The sequence below is a fragment of the Coturnix japonica genome, chromosome 5 (genome assembly GCF_001577835.2).
Source record: "Coturnix japonica isolate 7356 chromosome 5, Coturnix japonica 2.1, whole genome shotgun sequence".
NCBI classification, from domain to species: domain Eukaryota; kingdom Metazoa; phylum Chordata; class Aves; order Galliformes; family Phasianidae; genus Coturnix; species Coturnix japonica.
Genome location: NC_029520.1, coordinates 4646085 through 4668851, shown reverse-complemented (window position 1 = coordinate 4668851; position 22767 = coordinate 4646085). Strand labels below are relative to the sequence as shown.

The 22767-nt window shown below is 56.7% G+C and overlaps 1 protein-coding gene and 1 long non-coding RNA gene across 17 annotated transcripts; one reads left to right on the top strand and one right to left on the bottom strand.

Annotated features, from left to right (window-relative positions):
• Nucleotides 1-1945: 1945 nt before the first annotated feature.
• On the bottom strand, nucleotides 1946-19007 carry PAX6 (paired box 6). 15 transcript variants are annotated; one of them, XM_032445208.1, is made up of 14 exons: nucleotides 18907-18986; nucleotides 15012-15153; nucleotides 12407-12482; nucleotides 12210-12264; nucleotides 10655-10785; nucleotides 9753-9794; nucleotides 9444-9659; nucleotides 8889-9054; nucleotides 5526-5684; nucleotides 4734-4816; nucleotides 4343-4493; nucleotides 4107-4222; nucleotides 3015-3165; nucleotides 1946-2400 (listed from the first exon to the last, which is right to left on the bottom strand). In XM_032445208.1, the coding sequence occupies exons 4-14, from the start codon at nucleotides 12217-12219 to the stop codon at nucleotides 2315-2317; spliced, it is 1311 nt and encodes a 436-aa protein (XP_032301099.1). In that variant the 5' UTR covers nucleotides 12220-12264; nucleotides 12407-12482; nucleotides 15012-15153; nucleotides 18907-18986; the 3' UTR covers nucleotides 1946-2314. The 15 variants fall into 15 exon arrangements, with proteins under 15 accessions (XP_032301099.1, XP_015718962.1, XP_032301100.1 ...); XM_015863476.2 differs by lacking the exon at nucleotides 18907-18986 and adding an exon at nucleotides 15238-15421; XM_032445209.1 differs by lacking the exon at nucleotides 9753-9794 and having other exon boundaries at nucleotides 4107-4204; nucleotides 18907-19007.
• Nucleotides 17400-21862, top strand: LOC107314353. 2 transcript variants are annotated; one of them, XR_001555373.2, is made up of 3 exons: nucleotides 17400-18612; nucleotides 20287-20489; nucleotides 20585-21862. It is a non-coding gene; the product is annotated as an uncharacterized LOC107314353 (long non-coding RNA). The 2 variants fall into 2 exon arrangements; XR_001555372.2 differs by having other exon boundaries at nucleotides 20284-20489.
• Nucleotides 21863-22767: the final 905 nt, after the last annotated feature.

Below are 22767 nucleotides of genomic sequence, written 5' to 3'. Positions count from 1 at the left end.
CGAGGGGGTGACAACCACTGGGCTTGCACCTCCCATCAGCTGTTCCCTGGGTCAAGTTCACCACGCATGAGGGACCTGCCCACTGCGGTGTTAGTGCTATCCAGCCAGAGAAGGAAAATAATAAACAATGCAAGGGCATGCGTCTTACCAATGTAGCGACGAACAAAAATAAACTCCCTGTGTAGTTAATATTCTCAAATTGATAACTTCCAGGTAATTAAAACTATTTACAGTTGATCTAATGACTGACCAGCATCAATTAAAAAGAAATATTTTAACCTCATGGTCCTGCTCACAATGTTATGAGCTATCATATCATGCTTTGAGCATGGCTGCTCTTTGTCCCTAAAGGACTCGGCCCTTCCATGCGTGTGACCCTGTCTGCAGGCAGCCCTGCAACTTTGCTGCTCTCACTTCGCACCGTGGCGTTATCAGCTGCTACAAATGTGCTGCAGCGAGCAGAAAGGAAAACATAACTGGCCCCGATAGCATCTCTGCCTCACAAAGGCTGTTTGTGAGGGCCAGGCTCTGACTCGGCGCTCCCCACATCCCGGCCTTTCAGGCAAGAGAGCCGTGTGTTTCAGCACAGCATGGCCAGCGCCAGCAGCACCACAATGAGCCAGGCTCGGGGTCCGGGAATGTTTGGCTTTCCTGCCAGTGACTAAAGGCCTCCAGCTTTCACTAGCCAGTCCCAGCTCGCATTGTTGCTGCCTGTTGATTTGTCTTCTCTCATTATTCCTTGACATGCAGCTCTCCACCCACGCCCACACTAACAACCCTCACACAAAGCGCATTGAGGTATTAACCAGGTTACAAGTTCAATGGAAAATTACACTAAGATTGTGCTGTGTGGCGATATAAAAGGATGGTATTCACTCTCCCAAAGAGCCTGTTAAAAACACAGCTTGTTTTCTCTTCTCAAACATCCTAACAAAAACCCGTTTTTAGAAGCCAGGAACATACATTCGTGCACACATGCATTTCTGTGTATGCCACGTATAAACAGCAGCACGGCTCGAGCTGCCGGCTGGGAGCCCTGCTCAGCAATGCCATTCCTTGGGAGCAGCCCAGAAACACAGGCTAAATCCACAGCCTCCTGCACCCTTACTGCTGCTAGAGATGAGAACCCATCCTCTTTCCATCAGCCCCAATTACGGGCTGCTGGAGGTGCCAGCGTCTCATGAGAACCCTCCTTACTGCAAGCAGAAAATAAGCTCAACATTAAACTGAGTAAGGTTAACCTAGCACAGTAACAAAATTTGCAACACCACACTATAAGGTTAAAAAGAAAATAGTATAATAAAGGAAATACAAAGGCTTTGGCATGGTTTTTACAATCAACAATGGTTAATTTTGATATGTAGTTGTGAACAACTTCAAAACACTTAAGTTTAAAACTCTTGCAAGCACTTTTAATTGATTAGGAATGAATTCTAGATGCACAAAAATGATTGGACTGTGAACAGTAGTACAACTATATCTAAGAACAATTAACTTTTTGCCGACCAAAAAGAAACGTATGATGCATGAAAATGTGTATAAAACATCTATAGAATATTCTTGTCAAATATAAATGAAATTAACTTTATTATAGAAATCATTCTGGGAGATTTCTAGGGAAGACAAATACTTACATTTCGACATAAAACAAATTGGATTATATCGAAGACACAATCTACCTTTTATCTATCAAACTCTTTTCTCCGTCGAAGTTCTCTCTTAACCCTTGTTTGCACATAGCTTCGTCCGTTAACAACCTTTGGAAATACCAACAGATATTTTTCTTACATAAATCTAGTGCGTATTGTTCCAGGTTTAATTATATGCAATGGAATGATACAAACTTGGAACGTCAATCCATAATCTATGAACAGATTGGTAGAAGTATTCGATATATCTTGATAAAACTCTTAAATTCGTGGCAAAGCTTGTTGATCATGGCTTCTTTTTTTCTTTTTTTTTTTCCTTTTTTTTTTTTTTTCTTAAAACAACTTCATGACCAACACAGATCAAACATCCATCCAGTCTACATTGTTCTTTTTTTTGTTTTGTTTTGTTTTCATTATAACATACAAATGCCCATTTACAAATAATACACCAAAATGAATAAAAGTTTGGATACCAAAATGAAGATTTGTTCCAACCGATATAATGCCTTCAGTGTACAAAGGTCCATGTTAGAGTCTTTTCCATGTGTTACATCGTAGGGCACAGTTGCAGTACAGAAGTACTCTGAGAGCCATTCTTCCTTTAGAAAATACTGCTGAACATCCAACTGTTGTCCATATAGTCATTTACAGAATTAACACATGTTTTACTGTAATCTTGGCCAGTACTGAGACATATCAGGTTCACTGCCAGGAACTTGAACTGGAACTGACACTCCAGGGGAAATGAGACCTGAAAATTGAGTGGGAAAATGGATATTTTAGCTTTTCTATAGATAGCACAATATTTGCTCACCCATTTCAGTTTCGTATGATGCCTTGTATCCACCAGCCTGCAGGAATGGGCTGGGGGAGGATACGCTTTCAAAGCCTATGTGCATATATTCGAGCTGTTATGAATAAACTGTCATATTTGAGGTAAGTGGCAGAGCCCCAGCTCTATGCTATCCACTGGGAACTCAGCCTAAAATACACTGAACATTCCTATTTTTTTAAATGTCCCTCTGTTGCTCCCGGTGATACTGACAACCTTTTACCCTGTTGTGCCTTATTAGCACGGGTCAGTGCTCCCAGAGTTACCTGCCTCTTAGATAACAGAGCCCTGGCAAGCAGCATCCTTTGGTGTAGACGCAGCAGTGACATGCTCAGCCCCGTGCACACTTCACTTTGCAGCAAGCATGGCTGTGCCAGTGCCTAGCACCACAGTGAATGCTGCTGTGCTCAGCCACAACGAGGTCTGCAAAAGGCTAGTGAGCTCCCTCAGAAGCCTCACCCCACCCAGCTGTGGGCATGGCCTCATTAACCCAGTGCCTCCCACCCCCTCCCCAGCTGAGCCCGCTTGCTCACCTGTGGAAGTGGTGCCAGAGGTGCCCATGGGCTGGCTATTCATGTGTGTCTGCATGTGCGGAGGGGTGTAGGTGTCATAGCTCCGGCCGTTCACTGACGGGCTGGTGGGCAGCATGCAAGAGTAGGAGGAGGTCTGGCTGGGTACCGGGGGCTGCAAAGATAGAGCAACGTTAGGTGTGGGGACAGCCCTGGGGCTCAGCGTCTTGGCATACCCGCACACATCCCCTCCACCCAAAGGTGCCAGTGGCACAACACGGCCACAGAGACCTGCTCACACCACACCTCCACCCAGAGGTGGCTGTCAGGCAGCCACGGGAGCAGGGAAGGCCCAGCAGGGCCACAGCCCTGCCTACAGCCCTCTTTGATCCTTTGTCGGCTGCGCTGCCCGCCTCCAATATCGTGAAATAAGGGCTTAACCGGCGCAATTCCTTTCCCTGAACTTGAGAGACTCTAACTTTATTTGGTTAATTTTGGTTCAGCAATTAGTAACATGGTAATTGCCGCGGCGAAGGAGTCAGGCTCTCTAATCGGCTCGCCCGTCTCCAGCAGTGGTCAATGCTGCATGCCTCAGACAAAGCTGCACAGCTCCCGTAATTGGCCAGCACCTTCCTAGGCCAACCCCACCATTAAAAAAGGAGGAATTTTGCATCTGAAAGGTCTATAGAAACGGACCCCAAAGGAATAGATTTCTTCCTCACCCAGCTGGTGATCAGCTAATGCTTTCAGGCATGAGGATTGACAGCTCTTGCAATTCTGGCTTAGCTGGCAGAACCACTGATGCTAATCGCACCCTCCCCTCACTCAGGTGTCCCTCACGCGCTTCCCTCCTGCAGCGGAGCACTCCAACAGCACTCCGACAGCACACAGCCCCGTTGCCATGCCTTAATCTCAGGGTGGGCATTCTTATCTGAAATGGGGTTCCTCACACCGGACCTGCTGCCTCACAATTGTAAGGTTGGAAGAGACCACTAAGACCATCTAGTCCAACCCTCAAGCCATCCAACCATCAACCGTTTTGAGGACCCTTCCCTTCTGAAATCCCAGAGCAGCGCTCATCCGAGCACCATGCCCTTTCTGCAATGCTGTGCTTACTTGCATAGGCAGGTTGTTGGCCATGGTGAAACTGGGCATGGGCGGCAGCGCGCTGTACGTGTTTGTGAGCGCCGTGTCTGTCCTGCCCAACATGGAACCTGATGTGAAAGAGGAAACTATAATAGAATAGACAGATAGATGGAGACATTAGTTTAACCACAATTGCGCTCGGTGGCACAGTCCCACGGTCTCGGTGTCCCGAGGATGGCTTCACGCGGGCGGGTTGGCTGCATTACCGGGGGTGGTCGGCTGTGGGATCGGCTGGTAAACGCTTGTGCTGAAACTACTGCTGATGGGGATGTGGCTGGGAGTGTTGCTGGCTTGTCTCCGCTGATTCCGCAGCTTCTCCTCCCTTCTCCACTTGGCCCTTCTGTTAGAAAACCACACCTGGAAGCACAGCGTTTGAGGCGTGAGTGGCCCGGTGGGGCGAGGGCATGTGGCTCCCCAGGGCACCCAGCACAGAGCTGCCCCACAGCACAGCAAAGCCAACCCCATCTGCTGCTACTTCCTGATGGAGGAGATGGGCAAACACCCAGCCTAACACCTGGCTTCAGGAAGCCACTCATAACAAATTACGCTGGTAAAAGGAAGAATGATAACAGTGGTAACAATGTGGCATCTCTGTACCTGTATCCTTGCTTCAGGCAAGTCTATTTTAGCAGCTAGTCGCTCTCTCGCAAACACATCGGGATAGTGGGTCCTCTCAAACTCTGCAAGGAGAAGTATTGCCATGTGAGTTGTAGAGAACAAGTGTGGCTGATGGTCAAGTCCAGCCCTGTGGCACAGCCGCACCGACTGTGCCTGCAAGAATCAGTGCTGTGAGGCAGCGCTGAGCTCCCTGAATAAATGTGTGCTGGGAAGGACCCCAGGTTGTGGGCCATGGCAGGGCTGGGGCTGAGCATGATATTCTTACCCCTGTGAGGAGCTCCCATGGTACCCTGACCCCATGACCAAGAAGCCGAGTGGCACGTGGCTGCATGATGGCAGGAAATCTGGGCAGTGAGCCGGCCACGGCTGGGGAAAAGGGCACTGGCTGCCAGCCTTGGGCAGCAGCAGCACTGGGGATGGGGAGCAAGCATGGTGCTGGCACTCAGCACCCAGTCCTACCTGTACCCAGTGCCTTGTCCTACCAGCATCCAGTACCCTGCTATGCTGGTACTCAGTTCCCTGCCCCACCACCACCCAGCAGGAGGAGGTCAGCCAGGAGTGCAGCACTGCACTGAGCCCTGCGCTGCCCTTTCTGTTCTCCGCAGCCATCGATGGGGGTCGGAATGAAATGGCATGGAAGGAGCCAGGGGCCTCAGAGCTGTCGGTATCTCTATAAGGCACGTGAATGCCAGGAATCTGCTCAGCTCCTAATGTAGCCAGGGTGTCTCTTGCTTTTCTCTCCTACCGCAGTGGCAGCAAAATGTCGCTCACCTTTCTCAAGGGCTTCTATTTGCTCTTGGGTAAAGGATGTCCTATTTCTCTGCAGCTTCCTTTTCAACTGAAGTCTCATCTGGGCCTCATCGGAATCTTCCCCATTGGAGCTGATGGAGTTGGTGTTCTCCCCTCCTCCCTCCTGCTGCGGGCAGCCGTCTGTGGGAAGGAGAGCGCAGAGGTGAGACGGCGACATGGCACCTCGGAAGCCCGACCAGGAGGAGCTCAACCAGAACAGGGGCTGAGCAGCTGACCCCCTTCCTAAAACAATCTCGGGTACCACAGCGGTGTGGCCCCGATGACACCGCTAACACAGGGATGCTGCACTACCATAAGAGTTCCAAACAGAGAATTACAACCGCCCTCTCTATATTTCACATTATTTTTCCTCCGGGATGAAATCTGCCTACAAGCCCTAAAAAGGTGTGGATTCGTTATCCGGATGCTGCCAAAGCACCGGGGCAGCCCCCTCTGCCCACCCAACGTATTTACCTATTGCTAGACTTAAAAGAGCGATGTTCGGTATTTCGGCTTATCCATAATCAGTAATTCCCATCTAATCAATTAGATGTTGATAGGTTTGCAGAAAATGCTATTAAGGAACCAAACCAAGCTTGTAATCTTTTTTAAAAAATATTTATCCCGTTTTTATTTGAATTCTGCACAGTCAATTTCATTTTAAAGGTTGTGAATTTAGAAGTGCCTGCATTGTTCTGCAGTTTTATTCAACTATTGTATGAGTGTGCATCGCCTTGACACCTATTACTGAGCACAGCTGTAATTATATCATCACCAAGAACAGGCTATAATTGCCGAAAATGGAATTTTATATTTAGATAAAAGGACCGTCCATTCTTTGTAAACGCGGCGCACCAGAGAGAAAAGTAAGATTTCTTTGAAAATTTTAACATGTAATTTTCAAAGGAACGGCGGCGAGGAGCTCGCGGCGGAGCGGAGCGCAGCTGAGCGCCTGGCACGGCTCTCCCCGGGCGCTCCCGGCTCTGAGCGGCCCCGCACGGCTGCGGGCAGCGCGGCCACGGTCCCGGCCCCGCTTCGAGCGGCTCTCCGCATCCTCAAAGGGGAAGCGGAGAGGGAGCGGGGGGCCGCCGAATGCTAATCATTCCAGCCGCGAAGTTACGGCACGAATACGGCTCGACGCTCCCGCGACACCCTTGAAATATTGTGGGAAATCGACTTTCAAGTAATATCATTTCTAATCGGCTCACAATGGCCCCGGCCTTCAAAGCGCGGGGGGAATTGTGACGGGATCTGGTGGGACCCTTTCAACCACTTTGAAATGTTTTAAAACCCGCGCTTTCTCCCCCATTTAAACACGGGGATTCAGCCGCAGCGGCCACCATATGGGCGGCCGCAGCCCCATTGAGGCGGCCGCCGGCGGGTGAATAGCCGGGGGCTGCCTTTCAGGGCACACAAAGCCGCCCCGCCCGGGCCGCGCCGTCGCGGCGGGGCCGCCGCCCTGCCAAGCGCTGGTGGCAGCTCCGGGGGCCGCCCGCCCGGCCCGGGGGCGGCAGCCTCACCTCCGCCACCGCCCTCATCCATCACTGTCCGCCCCGCGCCCCGCGACCCGCTACCCGAGCGCTGCTGCCCCCAGGGCCGGGCCGGGCGGGCGCTGCGTCCCACCGCGGCTCTCGGTCCTCCCGCACACCCGCGCGGACAATTAAGACGTCTCCTCTCCGGGAGCCCCTCCGCTGCCCTTTTTTTTCTCTCTCTCTCTCTTTCTCTCTCTCTCTTTTTTTTTTTAAGAAGGCCCTAAAAGGAGCGATCTCAATAATAGGGCTGTTCCACCTTCCAGACCTAATCCGTAAGAAAGGGAGTGAATGTCCGTCCCTATTATCCTATGGCCAGACCATCTGACGCTGGGCATAGGATTTGTTTCCTGGAAAAAAAAAAAAAAAAAAAAAAAAAAAAAAAAGAAGAAGAAGAAAAAAAAAAAAAGAGAGAGACGCTGGGAAATAAAATCATTGCTGGGTTTCTCAGTGCCGAACTCAGCGAGGCGGAAAACGAGCAAAAAAAGATAGCGAACCAATTGCGGCACCGCTCAGCCACAGAGCCGGGATCAAAACATTGTAGCATCTGTTGAAAGAGAAAGTGTCTAAATCCTATAGAAGGCTTTAGACTTAGAAGAGAGGGAGGGAAAAAAAAAAGATAAGAAACAGTGTCGCGGTGATCCCTAAACCCGCTAAATCGCTGGAGAGTTTCTCCCGGATAGAGATGTCTCTTTTTTGTTCTGTCAGCCCCCGCGTATCCATTATTTTATTCACCGCCGCATGGCGTTTATCAGATTGAGACCATATTTGTGCCCCTCTGAGACCTAACCTCGCCTTATGCTTTTTGAGTAATGGACTCTTAAAATCCGGTAACATTCCCCTGCAAGGGAAAAACGCCAGCGGCGGCGTGAATATTCCAGCTCACAGCCGTCCCGCTCGCTCCGGCTCCGCTTTCTCCCCTACTCCTTTCTCTCCCCGCTCCTTTCGGGGTGCCCCGAACCCGCTCTGAGGGTTCCCCCGAGCGCCCAGGGCAGCTCTGCCCTGCCCCTCCCGCCGGGCTCAGGGTTTCGCACTGCTCCGCTGGGCGCTGCGGGGCCGGGGCAGCCCGCAGGTAGCGGTGCGGAGGGCTCTGGCCGGGCTGCGAGGGGGCATCGGGGCGCAGAAGGGAAAGTGGGCTAAAAAAGCGGGGGGCGGGGGGAGCGAGGGCCGCTCTCTATCTTTCTGGTGTCCTTCATAGATTGTTTTCTTCTCTTAAAACTGACATGTCTAATTGGCAAGCGGTGCCATATCGTGTCCAGAGGTCTCCTGTGGAACATTTCTACAGCTGTCTCCTTCAACTAGACGCTTATTCATGTCGCCTTAATGAGAAACAAAACGATCTCTAATGAGCAATTACATAGCGACAGAATTGTTCCCATAACAAATTCTTGCGTGCGACAGAAACATCCTTTGTACCAGATATTCCGCACACTGTTACCGATTTTTTTTTTCCTCGCGGGGCGAAAACAAAAAGCAGGTTGTTGTGTGCGGGCACCTCCTCGAGGGGAGCAGCAGCGGCCGGAGAGCCGCTCTCAGACACGGCCATTAACCATCCCGAGTGGGTAACGCGGCATCCCATTATCCTTCATATTATCCCCTTGTCATTCCTACAACCGATACCTATTAATCTTCAGGATAAACACTTCCCTATATTTACGAAGTTGTTCCCGTCGAGGAGGGACCGCCGCCTGCCCTTCGCAGGGAGCTGACCCCGGAGCGGGGGCACCCGCGGCTGGGCACCACCTCCTTGGGGCCACATCTGAGCACCACATCTGGGCACATCTGGGCGCAGCTGCCCGACCCGCGCGGCTCTCACCTTGTGCGGGCTGCCCGGGTACCGAGGTGCCGGGATACCAGCCGGGCCGGGTGCCCCATGTCCCCGTCTGCCCGTTCAGCATCCTTAGCTTGTCGTACATCCCGTCGGCACCCATCTGTTGCTTTTCGCTAGCCAGGTTGCGGAGGACTCTGTTTATCGACGACACCTGCAAGGCAAAGGACAGAAGGCAATGGTAGGGCGGTAGCGCTGCCCCCGAGCCGCCTACAGCCCCTCTCCTACCGACTCCCGACCCCGGCCCCGAGCCCCGCGCTGCGCCACCGGAGCGACGCTGCGGCTGATGCTCGCGGTGCGGTGCGGGCGCTGGGGATGACCGCGTTGTTTGTCGCTTTCCTTCCCCCCCCCTCCCCCCCCAACCCCCCACCCCGCTTAAAGGCATTTGTCAGATTCTGTACGAAAAAAAAACCTGCGCCTGACCCTGCCACATGCAAATGATGCGAACCTGCTCTCCGCTCACTGATAGCACAACAAAGGAGGCAGAGGCTACAGCTACCCAGCACCACACAGCACACAGCGAGGTTTCTCTCGTGGACTTACACTGGGTATGTTATCGTTGGTACAGACCCCCTCCGAGAGTAATCTGTCTCGAATCTCCCACGCAAAGATGGAGGGGCACTCTCGTTTATACTGCGCTATTTTGCTTACAACTTCGGGAGTCGCTACTCTCGGCTTACTACCTCCGATCGCCCTGGGCCTGATGGAGCCAGTTTCGTAATACCTGCCCAAAATTTTACTCACACATCCATTCGACACCTGGATAAGGAAGCGGACAGAAAACCACATTATTAATAATCTCAAGACAAAAATCGAATTGTTTAAGTACGCATTAAACAATGACAAGCTTACGTTTTGATTGTCCAGCACTTGGACTTTTGCATCTGCATGGGTCTATAACACAAAAATATACCTTAAATGGTATGAGAACTTACTGAGAGAGGCTTTTTATTTTTTTTTTCTTTAAAAAATAAAAATAAAAATTACATTCGTGGCCCTACCCTCCGTAAAAGTGCTACTTGAAAAACGTTTGGACGGCAAATAGATAGATATAGGTATATATATATATATGTCTATTAAAAATCGGTTCCATAAGGAAACCTTCCGGAGGTACCGCTGAGGTCTGCCCTAACTCCGGAGCTCGGCACTGCGGTACCACAGCACGGACAGGGCCGGGAGCTGCGCTCCGGGTCCGCTCAGAATGAAGGAGTGCGGCCACGGCTCCCGGGAGGGGTGCGATGGAGCTCATCGCTTCGTGATCGTTACATGAGGGTTTGTTGGGTATCGGTTTTTTTTCTCCGAAAAAATAATAATGATAATAAAAAGTGAAAATAAGAATAAGCCACGAAGGCACGCCAAATGCAAACGGATCTTACAAAATGATAGTAAGTAAATACAGGGGGAAAGGGGAGGAGGGAAGCTGCAATGACGCCGAGCGGTGAGTTCGTTTTGTTACAGAGAGCTCGCCGTAACAGGAGTGCAGGTTACCACCGGGTGGGAAAAAGGAGGGAAGGGAAGAGGGGGGGAGGGGGGGGGGGGGGGGGAAAAAAAAAAAAAAAAAAAAAAAAAAAAGATTTTTCCAAAGGTATTATATAGAAATATCTATACGCTGCGAGAGGTCCGGCCGCACACAGCAACGATCAGCAGATTTGTGAGGCTGGAGCGTGGGTAGGAGCGGGGTCGGCCCCGGGTGCCCGTGGGGCAGCGGGCAGCGGGCAGAGGGCCGGGAGGAGCGGGCGAGCCGCCGCCTTCACCTGCAGGATTCGGGAGATGTCGCACGGCCGCGCGCCGCTGTGCGCGAGTTCCACGATCTTCTGCCGCGTGGAGTCGGGCAGCGGCCTCCCGTTGACGAACACCCCGCCGAGCTGGTTCACTCCGCTGTGACCTGCGGGAAGCACAGCGCCCTGGTACCGCCGGCCCGCACCGCCCGCCCCGCGCACCGCCCGTCTCTAAACCCGCGACCCCCCCCCAGCGCATCCCAAAGCCGGGGCTGCGCTGCGCACCGCTGGGGTCGGCTCCTCGGATGGCTTTCTCTCTCCCTCTCTTTCTCTTTCTTTTTCTTTGCCGCCCCCCGAAAATGTAAAAAAAATAAAAATTTTAAAAAAAAACAAAAATGAAATAAAATCCGCCCTGCGTCCCCCGCGTCCTCCCCGCATCCCTGCAGCATCCCCGCCGCATCCCCGCGCGGCGCGGCTCGGCCCGCCGGAGCTGCTCGGAGGCGGCCGACCTGGGGCTGCGGCGGGGGGAAGGATCGATCCCTGGAGAAGCGCCGCTCCGCGCTCGCTGCGCTCTCCTCTCGTCGGAGCCTCCTGATAAATGGGCTGCGAGAGCCCCGGCTCCTTAGCAATAAATAAGCTCCAAATATAGAAGAGGGGGAAAATATGATGAGCCTCTGTGACATTTGTCTTTAAAATAAAACTAGCTGCACGTCAAGTTTGAGCTTAATTTCTGGAAATAGGCGGAAGTCGCCCCGGATCATGCATGGAAGGCTAATTGAAAAGATCAGTTGGAGCACTTGTGGCAGGCGTGTCACTTTATGACAGTCCTCTGCTTTTGAAAATTGCATCGTCACGACAAATAGTAGCATGATAAAACGACCCTTTCCGTCCGCATTTGGATATCACTCAGACGAGATTGAACTCCGCTCGCTTTCCCTCCGAGGGCGGCCGCGCTCGGAGGCAGCCGGGGGCTGTGCAGGACACGGCCGAGGGGCCGCGCTCCCCGCGCAATGGATGCGAAGTGACACCCGGGCGGGAGGCACCGCGCCGCCGCCCCCCGACCCGACCCGACGCCGGCGCGCAGCGGCCGCGGGGAGCGGCGCCTCCTCCTCCTCCTCCGCGTGCGCCCCGTCGGGCGGGGGGGGGGGGTTATAGGGGACGCAGTTTGCGGGTGCGCTCCGCGGCGCTTCGCGGAAGAGGTTAAGCCTTAATCACGCGGTAATTTCCCTGGAGAGCCGCGCGGCTCTCGCCCAGTGGCGATGATTATGCGCCTCGTGTTGTACGGCCAGCCGTCTAATGGGAAAGCATATGGTGTCAATTTGGACGCCCGGCACCATATACACCCAGGAGTTATTAACACAAAGCCTGGAGAGCCCGCCGCGACCTTTAAACAAAATAAAGGCTTCACCCGAATGATATCTGTTCCGCCGGCCCGATCGGAGACGCCGCCGGCCCCGGGCGCGGTGGGGACGCCCGACCTCACGCCTCCTCCACCGCGATTTTCCGAGGTCGCGCACCCCGCCGCGCAGCCCGACCGCCCCTCGCCCGTGCGCGGGAGCGCAAAAGCCGCGCAGGGCCGCGCGGCACTTACTGTTCTGCATGGTGGGCCGGGGCAGCGGGGTCCCGCGGGGCTCGCCTGGAGCGGTCTGCGGCAACGAAACGCGCGTTAGTCGGGGGCAGCGCGCACCGCACGGGAGGATTTCCCCCGGCCGGGCCGAGGGCTGGGGGGGCCTCGGGCCTCGAGGCGAGACTCGCGTCGGGGGGAGGCGTCGGGGAGCGGCCACTTGCCTGGAAGCCGGGCGCGCTGTCCTCTCCTGCAGCGTGGGGGCTCGCACATCTGCGTGCCTCTACTCCCGGCGGCCCTCTAGGACAAAGCAGACGGAGCGCGTTAGCGGAGCGCAGCACCGCTCCCCGTTCGCCTCTTTCCCTCCGTCCCTTCCCCTCTCCCCGCAACTTTCTCTCCGCGCCTCGCGGTTAACTTCTTTTTTCCTCTTTAGATCTTCCCCCTTCGCACTGTACTGTGACACACGCTGTCTACCTCGCCTCACTGCCTTAAAAAGTACGAACAGGAGGGGGTGAGAACCGCCGAACAAAGCCTACAGAAAGCGAACAATGGCCTCCATTCTGCTCCGCTACCCCAACCCCGGGTGCAGGAGCTCCTTCCCGGCCGCGCAGCCCCGGCGCAGCGCGCACAAAGCGCGGCCGAACGCTCCTCTCGGCCCCGCACGGCTCGGCCCGGGAGCTTCTTCTTTTCTTTTTCTCTCTTTCTAATTGGTTTTGTTATTATTTTTTTTTGTTTTCCCTTCTCCCCGTTTCTTTATCTCTTATTTATTTTATTTTATTTTGCTTGTGATTTTGTTATTGGTTTGCTTTTTTCCTCCCCCTCCTTCCCTTCATCTGCACCCCCATCACTTATCTATTTATTTATTTATTTACATATCCCCCCCCCTCCCCCCTCCCGTCCCTCCCCCCCGAGTATTTATTTATCCGAACGCGGCGCGGGGGAGAATGGAGCAGTGATTTCTTCTCGTTATAAATATCGGCGGTAATTGTGTTACTGGTGCGCGTTGTTCGGGGCTGTAAAAAGATACAACAGCGCAGTGGGGCGCTCAATTGGGGAGGGACAATTACAATAAAGAGCCCATTCACGGGGGTAGCTAAAAAAAAAAAAAAAAAAAAAAAAAAAAAAGTGAGAGAGAGAGAGAAAGAAAAAAAAAAGGGGAAAAAAAAAAAGGAGCTAAAATAATGAAATAGTCGCAGCCTTCGTTTTCTCTCCATTTTTTGGTTTTCTTTGCTTTGCTTTGGTTTATTTCCAAGCCTACAAATACCCATTCCTTTTCTTTTGCACCTATAATAAACATCAATTTTGCTCTTCCCGCGTGCGACGGGATTCACTCAGGACGAGCCACGCTGCTATTGATATAGAGAGCCTTTTAGGAACCTGAAATCCTCAAGAAGAAGCCCCGAACGAGCGCTCCTCGCAGCGCGCTGACGTTCCCTAGTAAATATTTACGGCGCCGCTGGCACCAGCACCCGGCGCTGGGAAAGAAGGGCAGAAAACAGCCGTCCGAATCCGGAGGTGCCCACACCGCCGCCGCAGCCCGAGCTCCGTGCGGGAGGCTGCCGGGGCACCGGGCACAACTCAGCCCCGCGGCAGAGCCCGGACTTGGGAGCCCCGCGGCGGTGCGGAGCGGTGAGGGGCCGTGCGGGCCCCAACTCCGCAGGCTGGGCCCCGTTCGCAGCTCGGGCTTCAGGCCCAGATCCGGTGACGTTCCGGAATATTTCCCCCCCCCACGCCCCCCCTCCCTCTGCAGAAACGCAACGAGGGGTGAGGGTGACAAACTTTCCCTTTCTCGAGGCGAAGGAGTAAAAGCTCAAAACGAATCGCCGTGCGATGGGGCGCCAGGAAAGGTCAGCGGCTGTAAACATTTATGGGCGAAGGCCCTTTGATTATTTTATGTCCTCGGGACGGGGCCGCCGCCGCTCTCTGCCCCGCGCAGCACCTGCCCGTGCGGGCGGCCTACGAAACTTTATCCCAACTTTCCCGAAGTGACCGCGGTGTGACACCTCCGGGCGGGTGAGAGCCAGACCTGCGTTTTCTGATGGCACTTTGAGAGGGGAAAAGAACCCGAGGGGGAAAGGACCAACTTTGTTGCTTGCGCGGAGAAGTTTGCGACTTCCTTACAAAATAATGATAAAAAGAAAAAGAAAGGGGGAAAAAAAAAGAAGAAGAAGAAGGAGAAGGAGAAGGGAAAAGTAAAAAGAAAAAGGCTTTGGAGCAGAGGGGGATCCCAGGCCCGATATCGTGGGGGTCACGAGCAGAACCGAAGCAGATCCCGTACGGCGCAGCAGCAGCCGGAGCGGAGCGGAGCTGGGCCCGGAGGAGCCGGGGAGGCTCGGGAAGAGCCCGGGGTGGCGAGAAGTGTTCTTGGCCCTTCGATCACGCTCAGCCCCGCTCGGTCCCGGCCGCCTAGGCCTACGCGGTGCTTCTCCCCGTCTTCTTTCCCCCCGGAGTCCCGAGCCCCGTCTTCCTGCTGCCGAGCCCCTGCCTCAGCGGCGTCCCAGCCCCGGCCGAGCCCCGCGGCACAAAGCAGCCCCCTGGGCACCGCCGCTGCCGCCCGCCCTCTCCGTCTCGTCCGGAGCCGCACAGGGCCCGCACGGCCCAGCACGGCCCCGCATGGCCCGGCGGTGCCACTGGATGCGGCTCCGCTGGCCGCAAGATCCCAATGCGGCTCGTCCAGAGGGCACCGCGAGAGAGCAGAAAGTTTGCGAGCTGCGGGCCGGAAAGTTCCCCGGGAGCTTCGCGGAATGCAAATGGGATGGAGAGGGGGAGCGAGGGGAGCGGAGCCCAGCGTGGGGCTGCGGAGCGGTGCGGGGAGCGACGCGGACTCACCTCGCAGAGGCATATCCCGTCCGCGGCACCGCTGCTGTCAGCAGGACGGGGCGCACCGCCGGGCACTGACGTGCTCCCAAAGTGTCGCCCTCAAAATAGTTTGTCTCCACTGAGGCTGCGGCGGCGGTGCGATGCCGAGGTCCTGGGAAGGAGACAGAGATTGACACCGCGGTGGCTGTCAGCGCGGAGCGGGCGCGGTGTGCGGCGGAGCGGGGCCGGAGCACACCTCTCTGATTGGCGGCCCCGCGCTAATGGATGCGGCCGCTCCTGCCTCGCCTCCACCGCTCTTCACTGGCCCATTAGCACAGCCTGACCTCTGTCATCATCTTCCAGCAAAACACTTCCTCCCTGCGCCTTAACCAGAGCGGGAAATGAGGCCGGGCCGGGGCTCGCTTTTCAAACCCACTAATCATTCCGCACATGCAAATGCTCCGTTCGCTCCCACACAAAATATTGCTTTATGCAAAGCGACGCCATCGCCTCCCCGCCGCCGATTGGCCGCCCCGCGCCCGGCACGGCTCAATTGGCGCAGCCGTTTGCATATGAATACGATGGGCCCGGCTCCCGGCCCCGGCTCCGCACCCGCGGCCCGGCCCCGCCGCCCCCCGCGATGCGATGCGCACGGCGGAGCGGTGCTGAGCGGCGGAGGGAGCGGCGCGTTCCCAGGTGGGGTCGGGTCGGGGCTGGCGGGGGGCAGAGAGCGACGGGAGAGAGGGGGCACAGCGCGGGGGAAGGGGGGGCGGGCGCTGCGCGGAACGGGGCATCTCGCCCCCCAGGGCTCGGCCGCACTCAGCTCGTGGAGGGCTCTCGAGAGGGCCTGGAGGGCCCTTCGGATCAGCGCCCCACGTGCCGAGGGCTGCGGGGAACCCCGCCCCCTCCTCGCCCCGCAGGTGTAGGGCCCCGAGGACGAGGAGACAGAGGGGACGGGAGCGGGGAGTCCCCCGATGCGGGGCGGAACGGCGGTGGGAAGACGGAGAGGGGCCGGGGATTCCGGGAGGCACCGGGCGGAGGGAGGGAGGGACGGACGCGCGGAGCATGAAATGAAGTCGTAGCCGCATACACTTGACTTCTCTTGACATGTGAAAAGTGCTAAAAGTCAAAGCTCATCAATAAAGTATCTTGAAACTGAATAAGAGCGCTGACAACCATTGCATTCTTAAATAAAGTACAATGAGGAGACAAACGACTCTGCCAAGGAGTTTGCATGTGAGTGAAAGGGCGCTCAATGGGAGCGGGATAATGGGCCGCGGCCGCAGGCACTGCCCGCCCCGCGCCGCCGGAGCTGCCTGGGAGCGGGAGGGGGCAGAGAGGGGGGGGACCCGACCGCAGCTCCCCGCATCACTGTGCGGAGCGAGAGAGGAACCACCGCAAAGCGACCCCCGGGTGCCGCCCCCTTCCCGGGGACACTCAGCCCCGGGGGGAGTTCGGGAGCGGGGCTGGGAGCTGCCCCGGGGGGAAGTCAGCCGTGTCCACGGGCCTCGCTTTTGTCACTTCGCTTTCTTGCTCTTTTATCTTTTTTCTTCTCTTTCTTCCCCCCCTCCCAACCCCCGGATAGTTTCTTCCCGCAGCAATCTCCACCAACCGAGCAAGTTTGGGGTTTGCTCTCGCTTCTTCGCTCCCTTCCGCAGAGTTAAAGGGAGAAGAAGAAAGGCGTGCAGCTCCTCCGAGCGCTCCCCACACCCGTCCCGGTGCCGCGCTGCTGCTGCCCCCCCCCACCCGCTCTGCGTCCTTTGTGTCCCCTCCGTCCCAAAAAACTTTCACCACCACCCCCGGCCCCCCCTGTGCCAAAGAGGGGAGGGAGGAGGGAGGGGGAACGCCGCTGACGTCACGGCGGTGCGTGTCGGGGGGCGAAGAAAGCCGAAAGTTGAAGGAAAGAAAGAGCTGCGGTGCGGGGCCCTGTCCGTGTCCGACCCGCGCTGCCACCCGGTTCGGCCCGGCCCTTCCCGGCCCCGCCGCCATTTTTCTCGTCCCGTGGCCGTGGCAGCCCCGCAACGGGACCCCCCCGCAACGGGAGGAGCCGCCCCGGGGCCGGGACGCGGTGTCCTCGGGCGGGGCTGCGGGAGGGGAGGGGGAGCGCCGTGCCCGGAGCCCTCCGCACTAAACGCCCGCTTGCTCCTGTGATGATTTTTCTTTGACTTTTCTCTCTCACCCAGCAGCCTCCTCCCCGCTGCCGGTCCCTCCGAGAAGGCGAAGCCCTCCGGCACAGCTCTGCCTGCGGCTGCCTGCTTTATTCCTACCTCCTCTCTCTTGTTCCTGCAAAGCCTCCGGCCCCCGCAGCCCCGCACGAGACCGGCACCTCCCGCACTCGGCCGTGCCTCCACTTTCCCCTATTGTTTTTAGAACATCATTCAAACAAACAAAAAAAAAGGGGGGGAGGGGGGGAGAGGGAGGAAGGAGAGCAGGGAGAAAAATAGGTTTTATATGTGTGTGTGTATGTATATATATGCACATATATATAATATACACACACACATATATGAAAGTAAGCAACCACTATACGTGGTCAGATTTTTTTTTTTTTGTCTGTGTTTTCTTTAATTGCTGCCCCTAATTAATGTAACGTCCCTCTCTCCACGCTTCTCTTCATCTCCCCCCCACCCGAGCGCTCTCTCTGTGCCGCACAGCGGTCCCCTCTCGCCGCACTCTGTCGGGCGCTGAGCACAGCTCTACACACCCCGTATCGTCTCCTCGGATTAATGTCCGGGCTGCGAAGTACCTTTTTTAATACCCAGAAAAATGCTTAAAGTCCCCTTGTCCAGTCCGGTCTGAGAGCGAAGAGATACACCAGCCCTGACGGCTCCGACTACGCTGCTTTTGCCTCCGGGACACCGCGTGCCTATTCGGATCTGTGCTGACAGCGGGTGAGACCCGCAGAGCGCAGAGTTACACGGGGCTCTCCGAGCTGGTAACCAAACTTTGGCACCGCTTCGTGCGGATGGAGCACCGCACCGGCGGGATAAGGCCGAGTGGAGCGGCTCTTTAAATGCCGTTGTCTGGGACGAGCAGCAGCCGAGCTCCGTTCTCCAGCGCAGAGCGGGTTTGATTACAGACCGAGAGAGGGGAGGCTTATGATCCCGCACCTCGGGACCCTCAAAGCCTTTCCCCAATGCACTTCCAACGGCCGAGCTGTCCGGGGCCGCCCGTGAGCTCCGCACACCGCCCAGCACCGGGCCGCTCTACCCCGCGTACGGCGCCGGCAGCGGCTGTCGCTCCCTCTGCCCGGCCCTCGGCACGTCGCGCTCGGAAACAAGTTGAAATCGCGGCGTTCCCCGTCTGGGAAGCCCGAAAGTTGGGTTAAAGGGATGTAATGGTCGCAAACGTCCTCCCTCGGCCGAACCCCACGCCCGATCCCGTATCTCTCAGTGCCGCCGCGCCATACGTCAGCGGGATGCGCATATAAAAGCGGCTCTGGTCAGAGGTAATTATGTCACAGCTTTCTCCCGGCGTGACAGCTGGATAAACACCGTCCCCATAAACATCTCTAATTAGGGAGGAGGATCTCACAGAGATGCTGTTTGATTTATTGCTGCCGGAGAATGTCCATTTACCGCGATATCGCCGCTCAGCAGCGGCGAGGAGCGCCCGAGGACGCCTCGCACAGGTAAGCGGGTCTGCGGGCTCTCCGCCGGCCCTTTGTTCGCCGCTATTTCGGGGTCACAACGCCCTTCGGCGGTTCTCCCCTCCCTCCCGCTCCGCGACACCCGTTCCGAACCCCCGACGGCGGCGCGGAGCCCTCCCGCAGCCCGCACGGTCCCGCGGCCCTGAGCTGCTGCCCCCGACGGCGCGGCAGCCGCTCCCCACCTGTTGGGCCGCGAGCTGCCCGCGGAGCGCGCTCGTCCCCGGGCCCCGACGGGGCGGGGGCGACGGTGGGGTGGGGGTACCGAGGGGCCGTTACCTGTCCGGCGGCGCGGCGGCCCGAGGAGGCACCTGGCGGCTCCGCTCGGCGATTCCTACGCCGGAACCTGCCACACAGTTTAAATGTCAATGACAATAAAAGAGGGGTGCTGCCTTTGCACTAACTTTCCCTTAATATCCACGCCAGCGCCTCCCCCATTGGCTGGGCCGCCCCGGTGACGTCACGGCGGACAGTACTTAGCTAATGAGACATTTTAGGCGACACGAGCCCGGCCGCCGCCCGCCCCGACGGCACTGACGGCACGGCCCCCGCCCGGGGCCAAGCTGCCGGGATCGCCCCCGCCCCCCCCCTACCCCGGACCGGCTGCCCCTCACCCCGTCCGACGGGGCCTCCTGGGTTACCCCTCGTCCCCGACGGCTCTACCCCGCCCCGCTCTGCTTCGTCCCGGGCCCACGTTTAGGGCTGTGGCAGCCGTGCCCGGCCCCGACGTGGGTCCCCGCCCGCAGAGAGGGGCTACGACCGGCGCTCACGTGTCAGAGGGTAACGAACGTACGGGCACAGAGGCACCCCCCCCCCCGGCCTGCTGCTCTGTGGGACTGTACTCGGTGTTAACGGAGCTGCCGATGAGCCGGGGGGGCTGCGAGGCCCGTCCCGCCGCCCCCCCTCGAGGTACGGCCCCGCGGGGTGACCCCGGTCCCGGGCTGCGGCCGTGAGGCGCGTTCGGAGCCGCTGCCACGAAGGGGCCGAGGACCCCGCGACCCGGCGGGGCCCTCGAGGGAGGGGAGAGACGGGATCGCCGAGGCTCCAGCCCGTTTATCCGCCTGTCAGCAGCGGGAGACGGCTCCCGCAGCAGGGCCAGGTGCTGCCGCCCCGCGCCGTGCCGCTCTCCAGAAGCTGCCGAGGCGTAAAGCGGAGTGCCGAACACGGTGCCCTCGCAGCACCGCCGAGCTCTGTTTGCGCTTTTATCTCCTCGGAAAAATCCGAGCAGAGCGGAGTGGTGCGAGAGGAGGAGGAAGAGAGCGGGCCGCGTGTGCCTGAGGAGCGCCGTAGAGGCCGCAGGAAAATAATAATAATAAAAATAATAAAAATAAATAGGATAAGGGAGGGGGGAAGCTGCAAAGCGATGCTCCCGAAGCACGCGGGGCAGCCTGAGCGCTGCGCCCCATTGCCCCGCGTGGGGTGTCCCTGGTGTGCCCGTGTTTGGGCGATGGGCGCGAGGACCCCCGTGCCCCCTCCGGGTGTTGCTCCGTTGAGCGTTGCACGCTGATAAACTCTGTACGTCTTCGATTTCCACCGCGACGAGGAGTTGCTCTTTCTTTTAATCCCCTTCCCGAGGTGCCCCGAAGCCCCGAGCTCGCAGGGATGGGGCGATCCGCGGCACGCGGTGTAATAATGAGCGTTAATTCTCTACCCAAGCAGAACTTGAGCAATAATAATAAGCACATCAGAACCGCTTGTTTACTGCGGCGATGTGCGGGCTGCGGGGCCGGGACCGCTGCGGGAAACGGTGTAACCTGAAGGAAACCCTCTAGAACGGGGGAATATGGCAGTGGAAGGGCTGCTGCGCCTCGCGAGGAGGGAGCTCGGTGAGCGCTTGGCTGGGACGTGCGCCCGTGCGTAAGGTACGTGGTCTACAGTACTTCGGTTTTATCCCCCCTCACGTTTATTTCGTAGTCTGATAGAATTTTCTCCGTCTGACATCCGCCTTTCGCCCCAGGACCGCGCTCAGCCCCGCTGCGGCGACTCGGATTTGAGCCGCTTTCGCCTCGTTCTTTGCCGTCCCGACGGAGCCCGACAGCCCCGCAACCTCGAACAAAACCCGCGGGGTCGGCACCGAAAGGCCTTTTAGTGCCGCGCTTCGGGTCCCGCCGGGCGGGGCTGAGCCCGGTGTGCGGAGTCCGGGGCGGCTGCGGGACCGCTGCGGGCAGAGGCGCGTCCCGAGGACGTGCTCTAATCCAAAGGAAGCTTCGCTTCGAAAAAGAAACGCAGCCGTAAATCAGCTCTTTGCGCTTCGTGGCTGAGCGTTATCTCCGCGTTGTTTTGGGTTTGTTTTTTTTTTTTCCCTCTCGAGGACTCTTAATGGTATTAATTTGGCCAAAAAAACTTGAGCTCGGGCTGTCTGGAATGATCTCCCTTCTCCCTCCTCCCGAACATTTCCATAATAACCGCGACTCGGGACCCCGCTCGGGCCGTGCGCCTCCCTCGCCCCGCGCAGCCCCGACGCGGGCTGCATTCCCCGGGGGTGATGGGATGCAATCCGCCGAGAGCCGACAGGCACGTCCTGGATGTTAGGGACGCACCGCTCCTCAACGTGACAAGGCTGAGTTCGATCTACAATTGTATTTGAAAGGGCAATGAGCGGAAAGATCTCCCGTCATTAAAGCCTCCCTCTCCGCTCGCGCAATAACGAGACCCTTCATTTGCACACAAACGCTCGGGAAAAGAGCCGTAAAGTCCCGCACCGGCCCGACCGCGCCGCGGAGCGCCCGCGGGGAGGGGGCGGCGGTGCGGAGGTCCCAACGCGCCCATGTGACCGCGGTGACTTTTTACTTTAAATCTTGAATAAGACGTGAGTTGTAACAAGGGGATTTGCACTTACTCCGTGACCCCTGTAATTGGATTAAATATAGACCGAGACGTACAAAAACAGAGCGAGATTGACACCTGCCAACTGGACTTCCTTATGATTGATCGTGATGCTTCGTGCCGGCAACAATAATGAAATAAATTGTATGGATAAAGGCGCGCATTTGTCATTTCCGCGCGGGGCGAGGGGAAGGCAGTGCGAGGCGAGCTGCTCGCTGACAGACGGAGCGGGGCGCCGAGCTGCAGCGCCGTGCGCGGACCCCAGACGTTGACGAGACAAATTATAACTTGTCACAACCTCTTAAAATTCAGAACTTTTCAATTAACACACAGATTGCCGCCGAGCTGCGCGGCTGTGCCCCTGCACCGCGGCCGCGGGGATCACACGCAGCCTCCGCGCCTCCTGCGCTGGGGGGGTCTCTCTGTGCTGCCTCCGTCGGCGGCCGGTCCGGGCTCGGGCTGGTGCTGGGTCCCGATGGCCGTCGGGCAGCTCTTCCCCCCCGTGCTGGGCGGACGTGTGCGGGTTGGGACGGGCCGGACCCCGCCGGGAGCATCGTCGTGTCCCGGGCTTGGGGCAGCTCCCGGCCCGACCCCAAACTCTGCTCCGTGCCCTGCCCCGAGCGCTGCCCTGAGCTGGTTGTGCCCCGGGGACACTGCAGTCCCACCCGTGGGGCATTTCCTCCGTAGATATTGGTTTTTCTTTTTTCTTTTCTTTTCTTTTCTTTTCTTTTCTTTTCTTTTCTTTTCTTTTCTTTTCTTTTCTTTTCTTTTCTTTTCTTTTCTTTTCTTTTCTCTTTTTCTTTTTCTTTTTCTTTTCTTTTCTTTCTTTTCTTTTCTTTTCTTCTCTTTTCTTTTCTTCTACTTCTCTTCTCTTCTTTACTCTTCTTTTTTCTTTTTTTCTCTTCTTTAACTCTTCTTTTTTCTTTTTTTCTCTTCTTTTACTCTTCTTTTCTTTTTTCTCTTTCTTTATTTCTCTTCTCTCTCCTCTCCTCTCCTCTCCTCTCTCCCTCTCCTCTCCTCTCCTCTCCTCTCCTTCCTCCTCTCCTCTCCTCTCCTCTCCTCTCCTCTCCTCTCCTCTCCTCTCCTCTCCTCTCCTCTCCTCTCCTCTCCTCTCCTCTCCTCTTCTCTCTTCTTCCCATGTTCTTTATTTATCTACCTATTTGTTTATTTTATTTTCTTCTTCTTCATCATCCTTTTTCCCCCTTTTTAAATTCTTCTTGATATTCCGAACTGGTTTCTGCTGGGCCCACGATCCCAAACGCGGAGTTGCGGCCCCACGGCTGCGGCCGGGCAGAGGCACAGGCAGAGCCGATC